Below are 15,758 nucleotides of genomic sequence, written 5' to 3' on the forward strand. Positions count from 1 at the left end.
GTATGTTTAATGATCACCTCGTGAGCTGGCCAAATGAGGAAACCTTTGCTCCAAGCAACCTGCCACTAACATCTGCTGTGGTGGAAGCATATGCCTTTCTTCTTTATGCCAGAGTTACATCTGAAACCAGGCTGCCTCAACCTTACATTATAAACCATGTCCAAATACACACACACACTCATGCACACAAAGACACACTCATACACACACACACACACACACACACACACACACACACACACACACACACACAAACACACAAACACACACCATGAGCGTTACGAACTCAATGTGATAGTTATCAGTTATCAGAAGATAATATCATACCACTACTGTAGTTGATATCCATCCTCTTTTGTGTTTGAAATGTTCAATCTTGTTGTGAGTAATGAGAGTCTATGTTATACTAATTGGAGAGAGTGAAGACAAGCCAATATCGGTGTTTCTGTGAAAGGTGGTTGGTAATGCCTGTCCCCGGGCACACTTCAAACAAGAGCACTGTAAAGAGCAACAATTCGCTATACACACAAAGTATGATACTCAGATAATGTAGCTCTGTTCTCAACGTACCCATAATTCAAGTGGAAAATATGGATGTGTTCTGAATTAATGAAAGAAAAACAGCATCGAAGCATATGTGATAACCTGCTGAGTATTCATGAAGCGTTTGAAATTGTTTGAAGATGTTATGCAGCAAATTGCAATTTCAAAGTTTCAACGTAAAAAACAAAAACCCTGACATGGCATGGAAATGCCAGAATTGTCTGGATATGGGGTAGATTGGCCGTTACCTAACTCCCTCATTAAAAATGGCAACATAGTATGATCAAATCAACTGAACGTTGCGATGTAATGGAACCATTCTAATCAATAACCATGGTTTACATCCAATCTATCAATCCCTTATGGAATTTCACGTGAACCATCTATCCGTTCATCTCAACCATTGTCTTGTGTATTGGGAATGTGAGCGCTTTAATGGTTTTCATTAACCATACTTAGAAATTCTAGTCTCAAACTATGTCCTTTGAAAACAGGAGAAACAGGGGAAAACAAAGCCCTTTTTCAGTTTAATTTCTCATTTCTAATCCCATTACTTATGTGATTAAACTCCAGACCGTGTCTCATCAGTCCCAAAATGTCTCCAGTCGAAAACCCTAAGCTCTGTCTCAGAGGAAGCCCAGTGAGACCGATGCAGCTGGGTGGACATCTTGGATCCGCCCAGCACCCTGACTATGGTATAAATCCATCGCGGGGCTTTGTTGCTCAGACAGGCTTATGGTCCCATCCTAAATCAGAGAGTCCAGACTTGCAAGGGATGACAGTCTGTCTCTTCACAGATCAATAGCAATGAGAGGGAATGGATTTCAAACCTCAAGATTCGAGAACTGCTCAGGTTCCAGCCAGAGAGCGAGACAGGTCCACAAGTATCATGCATATTTGAATGGCAAATGGAATATTGCACCCTTTAAGTGATGATGATGGCTTGGTCAATGTTGTTTATGCCCAATGAGACCTGTTGCAGAGAGCATCAGCGGGGACTAGCAGACCATGCATCACTTTGAGAGAGGTTGCATTCCTATTGTATGCAAATGGTTTGGGACAGGAGTTGGATATTTAATTTAGATCCTCAAGGACTTTTCTGTGTGTTTGTGTGTGTATATATATGTGTGTGTGTGTGTGTGTGTGTGTGTGTGTGTGTGTGTGTGTGTGTGTGTGTGTGTGTGTGTGTGTGTGTGTGTATGTGTATGTGTATGTGTATGTGTATGTGTGTGTGTGTGTGTGTGTGTGTGTGTGTGTGTGTGTGTGTGTGTGTGTGTGTGTGTGTGCGCGTGCGTTTGTTGTGCATGCGCAAGTGTACACACATAACTCAGTCAGAATCCCCTTCATAGGCATCATGCCGAAAGGATTAGTATATGAAATAAGAAAAACTAATGCTCCAATAGCATTAAGATGGTTTCATTGAATTTACTTGGCTATTCTATTTGACCTGCTGTGTGCTGGGAGATCATGCTCTGTAAAAATACATTCTTGTCTCACTCTAAGAACTCACAGCAAAATAGCAGAGCCATTACTATTTTTTTTCATTTTGTGTTGGAGAGAGAAATAGAAACTTGTTCAAATGCTTTTCACTGCTCATGTCCTCTACTGTGGTGTAGAGCACAGTGTCAGTATATTCTGTCCTCGTGGACACTTTCAGACAGAAAAGTACAAATTGAATTCCTCCCGGATAGATTGTTCATACTGAAATGTTTCCCACTGATAGAATTAGTTCAGAAGCCCTTAAAGATAAATCCTACCTTCAAACACCAAAGTGTCAATGAATGAATGGATGACTGGATGAACAGATGAACGGATTAATGAATGAATGAGCAAAGAAACAAACAAATCAATGTATGATTAAGTGAAAACTAAAGCATTCAACAGTCAACACTTGGCTGGATTGACCTGAAGAAATGATGGTGATGGAATGAATGTATGAATGAGCAAACAAACAAGTCAACAAACACTTTTCCTGCCACACGGGCCACCATTTAAATCAATAGCCATGGCTTTCATCTCTTAAGGACAGACACTGCTCTCCCTTGGTCAATCCTGAGTGGTCCTCCCTAATCAGCCAATCAATAGCTATTACACCCAAGTGCCATACGAGCACATAGCAGCAAGATTTGCCCCCCCCCCCCACACACACACACACACACACACACACACACACACCAAAGCAGCATCTTGACATTGTTTGTGGACAAGGCAATGCTCTGATGTGCTGACACTTCTTTTCACAAGGAATTACGATGAACACTTGGTCGTACAGCCGAGAAAAATATGGCCCTAAAATACTTTGTGATTTTAAATGCAATTATTGGTTTTATCTCAGGACACACTGTAGACCATAAAAACGAGCCACAAATCCATCATAACCGGGTGTAATCATTCAAATATTTTGGCGACTGAAACATGGGGTGACCACTGGAGGCTCCTCAGTCGAGGAAGGAGAGGACCATCCTACTCAGTGAATATCAGAAATATAAAAATAGTCAAACATTGAAAAGTTATCTTTTTTTAGAAAGAACTATACTAAATATATTCACGTCAACTTTTCCCACAATTAGCAAAACCTTACACTCAAGGAGCAAAACACAAGGCTAGATTTGCACAACTGTAAGCACATTGTCAGCTTCACACTATTTGCAAAACATTACACACAGTGATTTGCAAAACACTAAACACACTTGTATAAATCAGACACAGAAGTATATCATGATGTCACTTCCTTGCAATTCCAAAGCACTGACTGTCAAATTACCACACCTATGAGCCAATCTGTTAAACACAGCCATCAGGTGCACAAACACATGAATGCTAAATTGTAGACACACCAATCAGGTTTAAGCACTATAAAAATGCAGCAGGTAGGTCACCTGCCTTCAACCAAACTGGAAGGAGTCAGAAGAAGAGTGAGGGTGAGAGGAGGAGTACACAGAGGAGGAGGAGGAGGAGGAGGAGGAGGAGAAGGAGGTAGAGGAAGAGGCGGAGAAGGAGGTAGAGGCAGAGGCCGAGCCAGAGGTCGAGGAAGACCTGAAGCAGGAGGAGAACGTGCACAAAGAAGAGGACCAAACCTATCAAATGACATTCGTGCAACACTAGTGGACCATGTTGTGAACCACGGATTGACGCTGAGGGAGGCAGGACTGAGAGTTCAGCCAAATCTATCAGATATACAGTGGCATCTGTCATAAGGACTTTTCGACAGGAAAACAGGTAAAAGATCTGTCTACAGTTACAGTAATCAGCCGCTTATTGTATGCACCATATCAGCACTTGTGATACCCCTTCCTGTGACATTGTACAGTAAGTTACATGTATTATTCTCTACATAGGATTGAGGGTCGGGACAAACAAGGAGGAAGGTGGCCCATATTCACGCAAGAACAAGAGAGCGAGATAATAAACATGGTTTTGGCCAATAATGTTATCAGGCTCAAAGAACTACAAGCCAACATTATCGGTGACCATGCCATTTTCAATAATGTCCATCAGGTCTCTCAGTCAACACTGGCACGCATCCTGAAAAGACATCAGGTTCAAATGAAACAACTTTATCGAGTGCCTTTTGAGCGGAATTCTGAGAGGGTCAAACGGCTGCGGCATGAGTATGTGGCGGTTTGTATTGTTCACTTTAGCACTGTGATGTTGCATACTGCACACATTACTTTTTTACATTGACTGTATACTAGACCTATGAACTACACAATCTTGTCTTTCACTGTATTTTAGGGAGTTTTGCAGATGGATGCTGAGGAAATCCTGCATGAATTCATATATATTGATGAGGCAGGGTTAAACCTCACAAAAGCAAGAAGGAGAGGCAGAAATATCATTGGCCACAGGGCTATAATCAATGTCCCAGGGCAACGTGGGGGTAACATCACCCTTTGCGCTGCCATTTCACAGCATGGGGTTGTCCTCCGTCATGCCAAAATGGGCCCTTACAACACACCTCACATTCTCGCATTTTTGGACCAATTGCACCACATCGTCACAGCAGGTAATGAAATGTACCAGATGCAATACACGGTCATCTGGGACAATGTGTCATTCCACTGCTCTGCTTTGGTCCAGAACTGGTTTCAACACCATCCACAGTTGGCAGTACTATACCTTCCACCATACTCTCCGTTTCTAAACCCTATCGAATAGTTTTTCTCTGCATGGCGGTGGAAGGTTTACGATCTCCAGCCCCAGGCTCAGGTACCCCTCATTCAGACCATGGAGGACGCCTGTGACCAGGCCGCAGCTGTGCAAGGATGCATTCGACATTCAAGACGGTTCTTCCCGCGTTGTCTTGCTAATGACTATATTGCTTGTGATGTTGATGAAATTCTCTGGCCAGATCCAGCTAGGCGACGAGATAATGTATAGTATGTTTACTGTAGTATTTTCTGTACAATATTGTCCGTTTTTTTCAGATTATTTTCTGTTTGTTGTTATTTACTGTAATTGTAACCTGTACTGGATACAGTATTTTACGTTTGTCTGTTTGCTGAGCTAACAGCGTTATGCACACTACTGTAGTAGCATGAAAACTGGGACATGTTTTGTTGTGATTCTCTATGTTGACATGTTGACTGATTTGGGTACATGGAGAGAAATAAATGATATCGTCCTCAGTCTGCAGCATTGGTCTTGTGTAGTGTTTGTATAGTTGCACTTTCTCTGTGTACTTCATTTACAGCACTCTAATCACTGACAATTAGACTTGCTAAACGTGTTTTAGGTTAGCAACAGCAGTGTAACTGGTTCAAAAAGATTGAAGTCATATGAAATGTGTGTTTCGTATGGTGACAAAATATTTAAGTCGTGTATAGTTTTGACAAGTGTTCCATTTTGCAAATGATCTGAAGTGTTGTGCTACTTTGGTGTAGGGTTGTGCTAATTGTGTGTAGTGTTTTGACAAACCGGGCCCTGTTTTCAGAATTGTGCTTAAAACAATTGAAAAAAACTGTAAAACACACTGTTTTGCGAAGGTCTCCAGTAGCATCAACCGCACCCTCTAGGGTAGTGCCATGGTGCAGCCACTTTTTTTACATCCTCCTCTGGGTACATTGCCTTCAACACAAAACCCTTGGGGCTCATGGTTCTCACCACCTTCCATAGACAGTAATTATGACGACTTCCGGAAAACGTCCTACAACCTATCAGAGCTCTTACAGTATGAACCGACATGTTCAATCAAAGGATCCAATCAAAGGACCAGAGAACGAATCTAGTACTGAAAGCATAAGCTACAGCTAGCTAGCACTGCAGTACATCAAATGTGGTGAGTAGTTGACTCAAAAAGAAAGACAATCTAGTTAAACAGTTTGGAACAAACAATTAAGGAGAAGCAGCAGAGAGCGAGAGAGAGCTAGCTATATTTTGTTATATATTCTTTACCTTTCACTTATTTAGCTAGCTAATGCATCCCAATTGTGCCTACTCAGCAACCTGACTCAAACTGAGAGGAGTGCTATTTATGTTAGCTAGCTGGCTTAGGCTATCCAACACTGTGACTCTTCCAAGCCATGGTAAGATTTCAGTTTTAGGAATGAGAGCCCGTGGAGGCGGGAAAGAGTTATACAACGAGCAAAGTGATGACGCTGTATATGGCTGCCATGAAATTGACCTGTGTGTGCGGGTGATCAGGGGTGTTTTCATGACTCCGATTCTGTTGCAAAACGTTTCTGAAACTGAAGCAAATGGAACGAAGGGACCTACCTGAATAAGTCCAATAGAAACTCTTGTTTTAGTTGCAAAACTGAATGTTTTGCAACTGTTTGGACTAATGATTAATCCCCGGATCAGCTAGATGCAGGCAAGAGTATGCAATACAGTATTGAATGTGTCACTGTCACCTTGATTACTCCAATTTGTATCTCGACCTGTGCACCTATGTTATACATTTCATTTGTAGTCTAGGTCTAGCAACCTCACAATATGTCCTCCCTAATCTTAAATGCCACCGACCGCCACTGTATGCTTTAGGACAGAGATTGGGTACAGTGATAGCGGTGAAAACATTTGAAAACCACAATATCCCACCACTAAGACAGAACAGACAGACTATACAGCACAACTCTATTTGGCCCTATTGTTCAAATGGCATAAAAGATTGAAAGAGCCGATTTGGCAGCAGAAACAAATAATCACAGTGTTACTGTGGTCCTAAGAGGGCTCTATTGAATCCATAACAATGAAGCTTGATTGGAATTGATAGCTGCTTTGAATGCTTCGATGTTCCTCTCAGCTGACTCATTTGTTATAGGGCGACCTTTGACACGTCAGGGAATGCCATTGGCTAATGAGCTATTTAGCCAAAGTTAGAGAGGGGTCAAAAAAATGTGTGCTTTCTGTCAAAAGGACTGGCATTCTGTTGAAGAGGTGGGCTATCGGAACACCATTAATCAAAAGCGTTTTTACTGCAGTGAGCTAAATCAGGGTCACACAGTGTATCTTAGTAATCTTAAACAAATCTACTTTGAAACAAAAGTATTCTGTTATGAGCTTTAAAAAAGAAGACACCTGTACCATGTCAGATATAGAGTTGAAATGTATTCAATTTTGAGTTTGCATCTCAATATTACACTTTATATATCCCAAAAGGCTGAAATAGAACAAAACCATTTGACATAGAAACACCAGATTTTCTACAAGTTTTTAGAAATAATGTTTATTAATTATTAAATTATGAAAAATATTAATAAAATTCCACCCACGAGGCCACTAGAGAGCAGTTTTGGTCATTTGACTGCAGGAAAGGGGTGTTATGATAGCTATCTGTTCAAAGCGGTTGTCTGTTTTTACTAGTCTCGACCACTTTACCGTAGCAATTAGCCTGGGGAAGAGGTTCGTTAATTACCTAAGGAGGCACTCATTCATGACTCATTATAATTTGTATTCAATAAAATGTCAACCTACACCGACAGAAACATCATAGAACAAGCACACATGGGGAAACTACATACTACTACTACGTACAGTTCCTAGTCTCTGTATCAACAAACATATAGTCAGCATGAAAAAATGCAGAGGTGTGTAAGTGTTATAAAGGTGCTGCTGACCTCTGCCATTTTTTCTCCCTCTGAGCGATCAAGGCCACCGTGGAGAAATGGGCCTGGAGTCAAGGGCTTCCCCCCAGGCCACCAGCCCCCACCAGCCTCCCCCGGCCCCAAGTCACCAGACACCTGCACTTACAGGAGTCAACAGCAGTGTCAGCAGCATGGGCCACATGCCTCATACAGCAACCTTACAGCTGGCCTGAAAGCAGTGCTATTTCTCTTTACCCAGACACCTCTACATAACACAGGTCTAAGAACAATAGATACCCACCTTCTCTAGTCTCCATCTGTAGGATACAACTCACCTCCTCTTCTGGCCCTACCTAATCTACACATCCAAGTCTCAGAATTGGAGCAGATTCCAATTCTGAATCAGAACAGCATATTGATAATAATATTACACTTTAGACTGCATGCAGTTTTATATTATTTATTAGTATTAAATGTATTTTCATAAAAGTACAGCCCACAGTAGAAATATGCTACATACACAGTTCTCATAGGTACAAAGTGGCTTTATGAAATCAGAAACGTGATATGGCTTGATTGAATGCTCTGAGTCATAATTGGATTCCTCCTTTCCTCCCCCCTCACCTCCCCTCACCCCTCTCCTCCTCATCTCCCCCCCGACAGAAGATAACTGCAACAGCCTTAATCAAAGAGATGGAACATTTTGATCCCACTCTCGATTAGATTAGATTACATAAACTGAAGCAATTTGTACAAAATGCAAGGCGAATGATCAACAGGTCATTCAACTTGATCTCTAACCCAGTGTAGGCAGTTACACAGTAAACAATGTAAGGCATTCCACGGTTCCATTTGCTTCCTTAGGAAAATCCTTTAGTTGAAATTTCTAATCAATTTTACATTTAAGTTTCTCCAATACTGTGGAGTACATTGAATTGATTTAAAATATGTTTGTTGTAATTGTTTAATTCCATGTAAATAAAAAGAGTAAGATAACTAAATGTAAAATATACTGTCTGCAAAATGTATATAGGTTCAGAAAGAGCACAGTTGTGAAAGAGCACAGTTGAAAAAGACATGGCAAGTATAAATCTAAACAGAAAGGTCTTCAGAGATAGATGAGAGGGATTGAGTATAGCTGAAGGATGGGACTAAAAACAAACAAAAGATGACTATTGTACAAATGTACTGTGTCCGTAAATTGTATATACAGTTGAAGTCAGAAGTTTACATACACTTACGTTGGAGTCATTAAAACTCGTTTTTCAACTACTCCACAAATTTCTTGTTAACAAACTATAGTTTTGGCAAGTCGGTTACTTTGTGCATGACACAAGTTATTTTTCTAACATTTGTCTATAGGCAGATTATTTCACTTATAATTCACTGTATCACAATTCCAGTGGGACAGAAGTTTACATACACTAAGTTGACTGTGCCTTTAAACAGTTTTGACAAATCTGATAGCTTCTGATATCTTCTGATAGGCTAATTGACATAACTTGTGTCAATTGGAGGTGTACCTGTGGATGTATTTCAAGGCCTACCTTCAAACTCAGTGCCTCTTTGCTTAACATCATTGGAAAATCAAAAGAAATCAGCCAAGACCTCAGAAAAAAATGGTAGACCTCCACAAGTCTGGTTCATCCTTGGGAGCAATTTTCAAACGCCTGAAGGTACCAATTCATGTGTACAAACAATAGGACGCAAGCATAAACACCATAGGACCATGCAGCCGTCATACCAGGAAGGAGATGCCTTCTGTCTCCTAGAGATTAACGTACTTTGGTGAGAAAAGTGCAAATAAATCCCAGAACAACAGCAAAGGACCGTGTGAAGATGCAGGAGGAAATAGGTACAAAAGTATCCATATCCACAGTAAAACGAGTCCTATATCGACATAACCTGAAAGGCCGCTCAGCAAGGGAGAAGCCACTGCTCCAAAACCACCATAAAAAAGTCAGACTACGGTTTGCAACTGCACATGGGGATAAAGATTTTATTTTTGGGAGAAATGTCCTCTGGTCTGATTAAACAAAAATAGAACTGTTTGGCAATAATGACCATTTATGTTTGGAGGAAAAGGGGGGATGCTTGCAAGCCGAAGAACACCATCCCAACCGTGAAGCACGGGGATGACAGCATCATGTTGTGGGGGTGCTTTGCTGCAGGAGGGACTGGTGCACTACACAAAATAGATGGCATCATGAGGCAGGACAATTATGTGGATATATTGAAGCAACATCTCAAGACATCAGTCAGGAAGTTAATACTTGGTCGCAAATGGGTCTTCCAAATGGACAAGGACCCCAAGCAGACTTCCAAAATGGCTTAAGGACAGCAAAATCACATTATTGGAGTTTGTGGGCAGAACTGAAAAAGCGTGTGCAAGCAAGGAGGCCTACAAACCTGACTCAGTTACACCAGTTCTGTCAGGAGGAATGGGCCAAAATTCACTCAACTTGTGGGAAGCTTGTGGAAGGCTTCCAGAAAAGTTTGATCCAAGTTCAACTATTTAAAGGCAACACTACCAAATACTAATTTAGTGTATGTAAACTTCTGACCCACTGGGAATGTGATGAAGCTGAAATAAATCAATCATTCTCTCTACTCTTATTCTGACTTTTTACATTCTTATAATAAAGTGGTGATCCTAACTGACCTAAAACAGGGAATGTTTACTAGGATTAAATGTCAGGAATTGTGAGAAACTGAGTTTAAATGTATTTGGCTAAGGTTTATGTAAACTTCCGACTTCAACTGTGTTATGTATAAGCTTGAATTAGAAGCCTAAAGGGCTGTTGTCCATCGGTTTACTCCAATTAGGGGAGGTGTGGTAGGGTTAGGGGATAATAATGAAGGAAAATACATATTTTTTAATAGATATGGGGGACTGGAAATGATGCAGACAATTAAATTCATGGAAACCACAAGCTATCTGTAATATTAAAGCTGATCTACCCCCCCACCCCCCAAAAAACTAGAAAATAAAAAGGTATAAATAAAAAACCTACAAAAATGTTTCCTAAGAAATTACAAAAATATATATATTTGTAAATAAATTATATAGTAAGTACTGTAGTACTCCATGGTAACCTGTAGTAATATTACATGTGGGTGTCTTTCATTTGGATAAAGATCAATATCATAATTTCTACATAATATAAAAAATAATGCAAGATTAAGGGCATGTCTTTAAATCTCCCAGTTTAGCTACTCATAAGATTTTCAGGCATAGAGAGTAGAGCAGGAGGGTGGAAATAAAATACTTTTAAAAGTCCCGAACAGTGAAGATCATGTTTTTCATCTAATTGTATGATATTTGGATGAAACCAGTTGAAAGTTGGATAAGTTGCAGGGTAGAGTACTGGGAGGTAGCCGGATAGTAATATTGACTAGGGTTCAGGGCAGGGTACTGGGCAGAGACTGGCTAGTAGTGACTGTTTAACAGTCTGATGGCCTGAAGATAGAAGCTGTTTATCAGTCTCTTGGTCCCAACTCTGATGCACCTGTACTATCTCCTCCTTCTAGATGGTAGTAAGGTGAGCAGGCCATGGCTCGGGTGACTGAGGTACTTGATGATCTTATTGGCCTTCCTGTGACACCGGGTGCTGTAGCTGTACTGAAGGGCAGGCAATGTGCCCCCGATTATGTAGATGACCCCTCCACCCTCTGGAGAGCTCTGCAGTTGCGAACTGTGCAATTTCCGTACCCGGCGGTGATACAGCCTGACAGGATGCTCTTAATGGTGCATCTGTAGAGGTGTGTGAAGGTTTTAGGGGCCAAGCTGAACTTCTTCAGCCTCCTGAGGTTGAAGAGGCACCTATTCTAGGTCGGTTTAACAAAATAACTTGAGTTCCTGTACGTTATCATAATCACACCATTAGTAGTTAATCATATACCTGCAGCTTTCTTCTTCCCGGAGAGTTCTTTATTCCTGTCTGCGCGATATACTGAGAACCCAGCTGGCTGTATGGACTGGGGGACAATGCATCCGGAGAGAGCCATTATTCAGTGAAACAGAGTATGTTACTGTCCCCGATGTCTCTCTGGAAGGAGATCCTCGCCCTGAGCTTGTCTACTTTATTGACCAGGGACTGAACATTTCACGAGTAATATATCCATTGTGGCTCCGGAGGAGCACCCAAAGAATGCCTTCGCCACACCAGAGGAGCTTTTCCAGTATGTGAGGATGCTCTTCGGACTGCATGGTGCCGCTGCAACTTTCCAACACCTCATGGATGCCATTCTACGGCCCCATCAAGAGTATGCAGTGGCGTACATAGACGATGTGGTCATCCACAGCGAGGACTGGGATAGTCACCTCCTGCGATTACGGGCGGTGCTCGTGAGTTTGGAAGCCACAGGGTTGACGGCCAATCCAAATAAATGCTGCCTAGGCCTGTCCGAAGAGGAATACCTGGGGTACACCGTGGGGAATGGGAAAATACGCCCACAGGCAGAGAAGACCAGGGCAATTCGGGACTGGCCTCGACCCTGGACCAAGCGGGATGTTCGGTCCTTCTTAGGGATAACGGGATATTATCGCTGTTTTATCCCGGGATATGCAACCATTGCCAGCCCCCTCACAAACCTCATCAAGAAAAACTTGCCAAACCAGGTAGTGGAAAGACGAGACGGAAGAGGCCTTTCAATTGTTAAAAGATGGCCTGTGTTCTGATCCAGTCCTACAGGCTCCGGACTTCTCACAAGAGTTCATTGTGCAGGTCAACGCCTCGGATACGGGCTCGGGCCGTACTAGCTAGCTCAGGGTAAAGGCGAAGCAGAGAAGCCGATTCTCTTAATAAGTAGGAAGCTCAGCGATCGGGAACAGAGATATGCTACCGTAGAGAAAGAGGCCTTAGCCATTAAGTAGGCCCTAGATTATCTCTGGTACTACCTACTGGGTCGGAGGTTTGCATTAGTTACTGACCATGCGCCCCTCACGTGGATGGCTGGTAAGAGAAACAATAACAACAGAATAGCCAGATGGTTTTTCTCTTCACAACCGTTCTCTTTCTATGTCATCCACAGGGCCAGATCGAGGAACGGGATGGCAGACGCGCTGTCCCGACACGACCAAGTCGGTGCGTCTGGCGCCCGACCCTCCGGTTCGGTCCTGAGGGGGAAGGTATGTGGAAGGACCACCAGAGGGCAGGCTGAGCTCACGGATAGTAGCCCAACAAGGCATGGGAGACAAGGTAACCAGAGGCAATTAAGCACAGCTGACGGTACTAATGACATATTGTCCTTCCCCTATAAGAGAAAGTAGGGAACCAGCAGACAAGGGGGAAAAAACTATCTGTGGAAGATGGCCACCGAGACAGAGGAGCTATCCATGAAGAACCACTAAGGCGGTGACAATCCCGTGAGATTTGTTTTAGTTTAAAGATAATCGTATTGTGTTCCTGTTTGATCTGGAGAAGATGTATGTTTTGTCCTTGGGAGATTTTCATTGATTATGTTGGAGTGTTTGTGTTGACCAAATGTCCTCAATAGAAAACTGTGTTCAATTAAGAAAACCTACTTCTGACTCGTTTATTCCAACTTTCCGCTTTAGAGTGACGCCCAATTACTTGGTCCGCTCACACCATCTACAATAAATGCGGCCCCAGGATATGGGGTTTCCAATTTGCACATAGTTCATTGTAGTTCCTTGAGAGCCATCTGGGGTTCGACTTGCAGGGGAATATACACGGCAGTGAAGATAACTTCGGTCAGTGAGGTACTCCAGATTGGGAGAACAAAGGACTTGAGTTCCTGTACGTTACCACAATCACACCATGAGTTGTTAGTCATGAAACAAACCCATCTGCTTTTTTTTACCCCCGAAAGTTCTTCTTGTCTGCTCCATGGATGGAGAACCCCGCGGGCTCAATTGACGGGGACAATATATCCGGAGAGATCCATGATTCTGTAAAACAGAGTATCCCTGATGTCTCTCTGGAAGGAGATCCTCACCCTAAGCTTGTCTACTTTATTGTCCAGGGACAGAACGTTAACGAGCAATATACTCAGAAGTGGTGGATGGTATGCATGCCTGAGTCTGACTAGGGCCCCATTTATTCTTCCTCTTCTCCAGCATTGGTGTGTTGGTGCAGCCACTGAGATGAATAGAGCTCCCTTAGGGAAGTTCAAACAAAGGATCCAGATAAGGGAAGTAGAATTTCTGCTTGAATGTCTGGTAAGTGACTGCCATTCTAATGTCCTATAGTTATTTTTGGCTGTTGGTAATATTACTAGATAGTTGCACATTGGCTAAGAGCTGGAAACAGGGTGACTGTGTCTGTCAGTCCCATCTTAAAATGTTTTGCTTGGGAGAATGATGGTGCCGGACCTTTAAAGGGCCAATCAGCAGTTGAAACAACAGCTAAAAAGCTCAGGAATGGGGCTTGAGAAATGTAACAATAATCAAACTAATCGACATGGATACAAGCGCTGACCATCAATGATATCAAAATTATATTTTTAACCATCTTTTGAGTCGATATAGTGTTTGTTTACAATAACATTGTTTACATACAATGGAGTAAACCAAGCTTTTTGGGGGGGTTATAATGGGGTTCAACAGTTAAACCAAGCTCGTGAGTTATTTAAAAGTTATATTCTTCATGAATCAATGGGTACATATCATTCATTAGAATTATTAAAAGAATAGCAATCGCAGATATTCCATTTTTATTTTTTAGAAAGGAGGAGTATCGAGTGGAAGGAGCGAGTCTCAAGGAGCCAAAATGTGTTTAGTGAAATTGGCGAATTGACCAGTAGGGAGAGACAATGAGAGACCCTGTCCTGGCACAGCGACAGCGTCTTTCCTGTTCTGTTGGAGGGACTGCATGCAAGGGAGGGAGTAGCAGCCTCAGTACCAGGAGGTGATCTCAGATCGGAGCACGGAGTGGATAGGGGAGGCTGCTAGGCTACATGCTGCTGCCGCTGCCACCTTTGTTGTAAGCAGGGAACGTTTGATTTCACCACTACATCCATACTGCAGCAGACATAGCCTACGGATATTTATCACGGATTGCAAGGGGAAATACATTACAACCGGCATACCCATGTACTTTTACGAGGGCAGAGGACTGCTTCTCCTCACGCTCTTGGCCGCTTTGCAGGTAATGTGTCTGCGGAACGGTTTTGTTGAGTTGGAACAGGACAGTTCTAGGACTAGTGCTTGTTTTCAGTGACGATGCTTCTGCTGTGATCTGTCGGGTAACGTGCCCGCCTGTCCATTATGGCTCGCCTCTCCACTATGAAAAAAGGCTACATAGGCATGTTTTGCATGGTTGCTAGATATAATGCAGTATAGGGAACTTGCATATGTGACGCGTCAACAAATAATGACAATATGTAGTAGATTGATATTGCATGAAGATCAACCCTGGGTTATTTTAGCCGACACCGCTAGGGTCTATTTGAAGGATGGGATGATTTGCCATTTAAAAAGCTACCCTTTTTCAAAATATGATTTTGTTGGCTTCAATGTATCAAGAGTAAATTAATTCAAATAAATCTAAACCACATTATATATTAAACATAGTATTATCTATTAGGGTATTCCGTCCATATGGTGATCAAGCAATACATTGTTTCTTAAGTATTTCAAAAAAAAACTTGCTTAGATGATGATAGCCTATACATGCATGTTTGTTGGATACATTTGTAACATTTTCACGAGAAAACATTATATGGTTACAAAGTTAACGTCTATTGATGCAGGCCAGCTACTTGAATCATTTCCCCGGACCGCGGGGTTACAAAAACCTACCATTATTTATTCCTAACGGACACGGAATGAGGCTCGAGGCAATGGCCCATTCCGTCTTGCAAATAGGCTATCAGTGCAAACAACAGCTACACACACCGGTGCACTTATCGTATCTAGAGTTTCACTAGGTTAGTGGAATCCACAAACTCTGCCTGGAACAATGCTGAGTTAATGTTTGATTTCCGACCCACAAATCGCCTTCAAGTCAGCTGCTTATTGTGCCTAGGCAGAATTTAAAGTATTAACGTAGCCTAATCCAGTTTTCTATGCTATTTATCATATTTTATAGCTAATTCTGCATATTCTGGTTTCTTCACAATTATTCGTTTTAATTACTAATTTAGTCCTAAATTACTTATTTGAGTTATAACATTATAATTAAGGAACTTTTTCTTTTAATGGTCAAAATAGTAAAATGATTCAGC

At 42.0% G+C, this 15,758-nt stretch overlaps 1 protein-coding gene across 1 annotated transcript in view; it reads left to right on the plus strand.

Moving 5' to 3' along the window:
• The first annotated feature begins 14,401 nt into the window (after window positions 1-14,401).
• LOC110508639 (cadherin-2) overlaps window positions 14,402-15,758 on the plus strand; it is an 83,368-nt gene continuing 82,011 nt past the window's right edge. The window contains exon 1 of the mRNA XM_036965888.1: window positions 14,402-14,680. Coding sequence (XP_036821783.1) covers window positions 14,624-14,680 — 57 coding nt within the window. The 5' untranslated portion in view covers window positions 14,402-14,623. The remainder of the gene's footprint in view (window positions 14,681-15,758) is intronic.

The sequence above is a fragment of the Oncorhynchus mykiss genome, chromosome 28, assembly GCF_013265735.2.
Source record: "Oncorhynchus mykiss isolate Arlee chromosome 28, USDA_OmykA_1.1, whole genome shotgun sequence".
Lineage (NCBI taxonomy): Eukaryota > Metazoa > Chordata > Actinopteri > Salmoniformes > Salmonidae > Oncorhynchus > Oncorhynchus mykiss.